Source organism: Protopterus annectens, chromosome 8.part0, assembly GCF_019279795.1.
Source record: "Protopterus annectens isolate FY-2018-M chromosome 8.part0, PAN1.0, whole genome shotgun sequence".
In the NCBI taxonomy this organism is placed as follows: domain Eukaryota; kingdom Metazoa; phylum Chordata; order Ceratodontiformes; family Protopteridae; genus Protopterus; species Protopterus annectens.
The window spans coordinates 367,248,233-367,253,232 of NC_056741.1; the positions used below are offsets into that span (position 1 = coordinate 367,248,233).

Sequence of the window (5,000 nt, forward strand, 5' to 3'; positions counted from 1 at the left end):
ATAACTTTTCAACTAAATTTCTTGAATACATATTTTGAACTCATCTTTTTATCTGGGGATAATGTACTGATAAGAAAAAAAATTATTTTAAACATTGCCTAGGCGGAGCACATATAATAAAAATTCAGTTAGTTTGCAATAAAACTAGTTTAAACTACAGAGTATAAAATATACACACTAAGTGGATTCAATACATTTTAGAGATGCAATATATATATATATATATATATATATATATATATATATATATATATATATATATATATATATAGATATATATATATATATATATATATATATATATATATATATAGAAAGATATATATATATATATATATATATATATATATATATATATATATAAATATACTAGTTATAGAAACAGCATACTAAGCAAATTTTGTCTTTTAAATGTTGTACTGATAAAGTTATAGAAATGCCAGAGATGTTGACATTTGAATGTGGACGTAGATAATTCAGTGGGGATGGATACTGCTATATGAAGGACAAAGAGCTTAAGAATAAAGAAATAGGTTTTAGGGGATTCTACGCTTGAAAAATTGCTTATGTTGTACTTTCCCCTTTCCTACATATTTTGACTGTGCCCAAAAGTAGATGAAATGACAGGGATTTTTTCAATTCACCTGGGAGTAGTTTCCAAAGTGTAGATAAGAAGACCAAATAACTACAGTCTATAATATAGTTTGTTCTGGGATCTTCTAAGGGAGGGCCTAAGCTGCAGTCTAATAACTGAGGAAAGAAAGATGTCTATTTTAAGAAGCAGCAAGTGTAAAAAGCTCACATCATGTCAGCTTTCTGTTGTACTCAAAACCAGTGGACTTTGGATAACACAGCTGTAATGGTTTTATTTCTGAATGGGCAGAGAGACAGACTGATAGCTTTGGTTAGAGATTTGTTTGAATATCAGCCAGCTTACATTTGGAGCTACAACTATAAGACAACAACATTCAGTCACTTAAAAAGACAATGATGTATAGAAACTGGGAAATTGTCCTAATCTCCTCAGTGATCTACAGGTCCACAGGCTGTGTAGCTACCTATGACATATGCCTCTGCTGGCTGTTTTTCTGCCTTTAGGGGCTTAAGTGTGATATAATTCTGGTTCTCAGATGTTTAGCATACTGATTTTTGCTTTAACTTAATCAATATAGCATTTAAATGTTAGGCCTTGCTCAAGACAAATGACAAAGTATTTTGGTTTCATAGAAAAAGACAGAGAGAGGAAGAGAAAAAGGGAGATATCCTTAGCAAGTTGAGGAAAACTCTCAAAAAGTTTTTCCTCAGAGCAAAAGTTAATATTGAGGTATTAAGAAGTTAAGCTGCAGACATCTATCCGACTACTAAGTGAAATGTTGATGATATTGAGATATGCTTGTTTAATAACCAGGGAGTGTTTTTTCTAGCCAGCTAAGTGTGGGTTTTAAGTTATTCATAGTTCTTTATATGATCTGCTTATCCATTGTCCCCAATTTCTTTAAAATAATAAGATTTTTATTTACCTTTGTAAAATTATGCCAACTTTTTAAAACTGGACCATACCAGAATTATGAGTTCCAGAAAATATGAATGTGATGATCTCATGATCTTTATTTCCTTCATCCTTTATGCTTTTTGTGGAACCAGCAAAGTAAAGTACACTATTTGTTTTCCTGACATTTAATATGCTGCAGTTCAATCATTCCCTCAGCAAATTCTTTAATAAATATAAACTAAGAAAATGCATTTGATAGCTTAAATTCCCAAAACATAATTTACTTTGAAATTATGCATAGATTTATGAGAACATAAACTCTGATTAAAATCTGATTTTGATAGTTCTGATGAAGAACAGGAAGGCCAGATGCACTGGTAGATAACTTTGTAAATCTTATTTGCATTGAAATTCTATTACCCCTTTTACTATGTCATTTCTGTTCCTTCATTTGCAATCTGTGTTTAATAAACAAGTAGATCCATACTTACCTGGTGGCCTTCTATCATGTTGTCCCCCTTGGCGACAGTCTGCTGTCAGAAGAGTTGCTGCTACAACTACAGCAACAAACAAAATAGTCTGAGCTTTCATGGTTTGTCAGAGATGTGCTTCACTGACAGGTAATTCTTACAACAATTGCAGATAAACACAAGATAACAGACTGTTATGGACTAGTGCCTTTTATAGCAAACATCACATATGCCTCACCCACATCCTGTGACTCACATGATATCAGGAGATGTGGATTAGAGTAAATCTCATGTGAGTTGTCATCACATTTACATAGAAAAACGATAGCAGTTTCTATCACAAGAATAAAAGTCCTGCTAATATGATATTAGCAGGTGAAATGCAGTGCAAATGCCACAGCATTGTGGTATTTTTTTAATAATATCTCAGAACCTGTTCTACAGTTGTAAAGACATCTAAATAATGACTATGGTATTTGATGAATAATATAACTTAAAAGTCACTATACATTTTATTCTCTCCAAGAGTAATGAATATCAACAAACTAAAAGAAGTCCAGATGATTTAAAGTTTCATAATTACTAGAATGCACAGCTCTTACTAACAATGCATGCCCTTTTTGGAAAGCATTGTCATAGGTAGAAACCAGATGGCATAATGGTTAAGGTCTTTGCCTCCCATGTACAAGGTTTGACCCCGACCTCTGACCAATGCCCGTTTGTACATTGCATGTTCTTCCTGTGTCTCTGTGGGGATCCTCCGACTGCCAAAAAACATGGTGAGTGTTTCCATTTAAAACTCTCCAATGAATGGAACTATGGCTAGTAGCACAGACTCTACATGGCCATCTATAGGGGTAAGAGTTGTACAGCATCTACTGTGGTGTGCACTATCCTCAAGATAGAAGAAAACAGATCACAGACTGCACACTGTGGCAAGGCTAGCCACTTGACAGTGTAAAATATGACTCTAGGTGATTGTTTCTAGGTATTGGGTCATATTGACTAATGTTGCCAAAATGGGCACTGATAGTTATGAGGACCTGCCTACTCTGACCTATGATCATGCTAATGGTGGGATGGGTCCTACTGGCCACCTGCCGTAAAGCTCAGCAGCCCCAGGCCAATAAAGCTACTGGCCAGCTAGTATCTGGTGTCTAGTTGCCCCGGATAGCTCTCTTGAGTGAAAGCTGAATGCAAACAGCAACCGACCTGCCAAACATGAACTGAGAATTTCTATGCTTAATGTCGATTCTATCAGGATGCAAGTGGATGACATGATGATGTCGGTTCACTGTCAGGATGCAGCTTGGAAGTGGATGACATGATGATACAGAGGAGGCTGGACATCCCATGTATCCAAGAGACAAGGTAAAGGGTAGTGCAGCATTGGGGTCTACTACTCAGGAAGGGGACAGGCTAGAAATGGTGTAGAAATTGTGCATATCATCAGAATTAATGACAGATTCATGACACTCAGCCGCCAGGTTAATGATAGGGCAGTATTCATAAGTTTAATGATAGGGCAGTATTCATAAGTTTAATGATAGGGCAGTATTCATAAGTTTAATGATAGGGCAGTATTCATAGGTTTAATGATAGGGCAGTATTCATAAGTTTAATGATAGGGCAGTATTCATAAGTTTAATGATAGGGCAGTATTGATAAGTTTAATGATAGGGCAGTATTGATAAGTTTAATGATAGGGCAGTATTGATAAGTTTAATGATAGGGCAGTATTCATAAGTTTAATGATAAGGCAGTATTCATAAGTTTAATGATAGGGCAGTATTCATAAGTTTAATGATAGGGCAGTATTCATAATCTCAGCCTATGCCTAGCTATGCCCAGCAGGGTTGTGATAATGAGGAAAAGAGTGTATTGTAATTGCAGGACTGGATAAATTGGGGTTGATCATGTGTGACTTAAACACACAAACAGGACTTGGGTCTGGCAAAAGTAGCCAGGTATGGACATAAGGTACATAAGGAAAGCTGGAGGTGGAATGCAGAAGTCCAGGAAGTCATCCAAAGAAAGAAGGAGTGCAGGAAGAAGTGAGAGATAGAAAAGACCAAGCAAGCTAGGAAGGATTACTCTTTGGCTAAGAAAGAATTTGCAATAGCAAAGAAAAGGAAATCAGAAGCACTCTGCCAACTTCTGGAAAGTGACTCAGTAAGTGGCACAAAGAAATATATCAGTTTGCAAGGCAAAAAGAAAAAGAAGACAGTCAGACACCCTCCATAAGGGATGACAGCAACAACTTTACCAGTCCACACAAGACATCAGGAAGGAGTATTTCCAGCAGCTTCTGAATGAAGAAAACCCCACAGAAGCTGTACTGCCCCAGAAACAGCCTACGATGAGAGAAGAAGAGGAGCCCACTCTAGAAGAAGTAAGAACAGCACTAAGGAAAATAAAGTCAGGGAAAGCAGCAGGGTCAGATGAGCTCACAGCAGATATGATAAAGATGCTGGATGAGATAGGGGAGGAATGCCTCCTGAGGGTACTCATAGCAGTGTGGAGAGAAAGGCGTATCCCAGATGACTGGAGAATAAGTATACTCATGCCAGTGTACAAGATCAAACAACTGTGAGCAGTACAGAGGTATCAAACTCCTATCACACTGCATGAAAGTTCTGGAGAGGGTGATTGATCAATGAATATGCAGAGTAGTAGAATGTAAGATGGGAGATGAGCATTTTAGATTCAGATCAGGATGCAGCACAATTGAACCGATGTTTGCAGTGAGACAGATACTTGAGAGATGAGGAGAGAGTCCAACTAGGCATTCCTAGATTTGGAGAAAGCATATGACAAGCTCCCAAGAAAGCTAATCTGGGCAGTACTGTGGTGGTTTGAAGTCCCAGACACATAGGTAGAATTAGTGCAGGCTATGTGCAAGGACCCAATTACTCAAGTACGAGCAATGTTCGGCCTTACAGAGGGGTTCCTATTGAGAATGGGTGTACACCAGGGTTCAGCTCTGAGCCCACTGCTGTTCATACTGGTGATGGACTACATTAGCAAACAGGTCGGAG

At 37.3% G+C, this 5,000-nt stretch overlaps 1 protein-coding gene across 1 annotated transcript in view; it reads right to left on the reverse strand.

Moving 5' to 3' along the window:
* The window catches only part of LOC122808023 (circumsporozoite protein-like), a 15,023-nt gene extending 12,867 nt beyond the window's left edge, over positions 1–2,156 (reverse strand). The window contains exon 1 of the mRNA XM_044079013.1: positions 1,984–2,156. Within this exon, the coding sequence (XP_043934948.1) occupies positions 1,984–2,083 (100 nt within the window). The 5' untranslated portion in view covers positions 2,084–2,156. The remainder of the gene's footprint in view (positions 1–1,983) is intronic.
* Between the last annotated feature and the right edge of the window lie 2,844 nt (positions 2,157–5,000).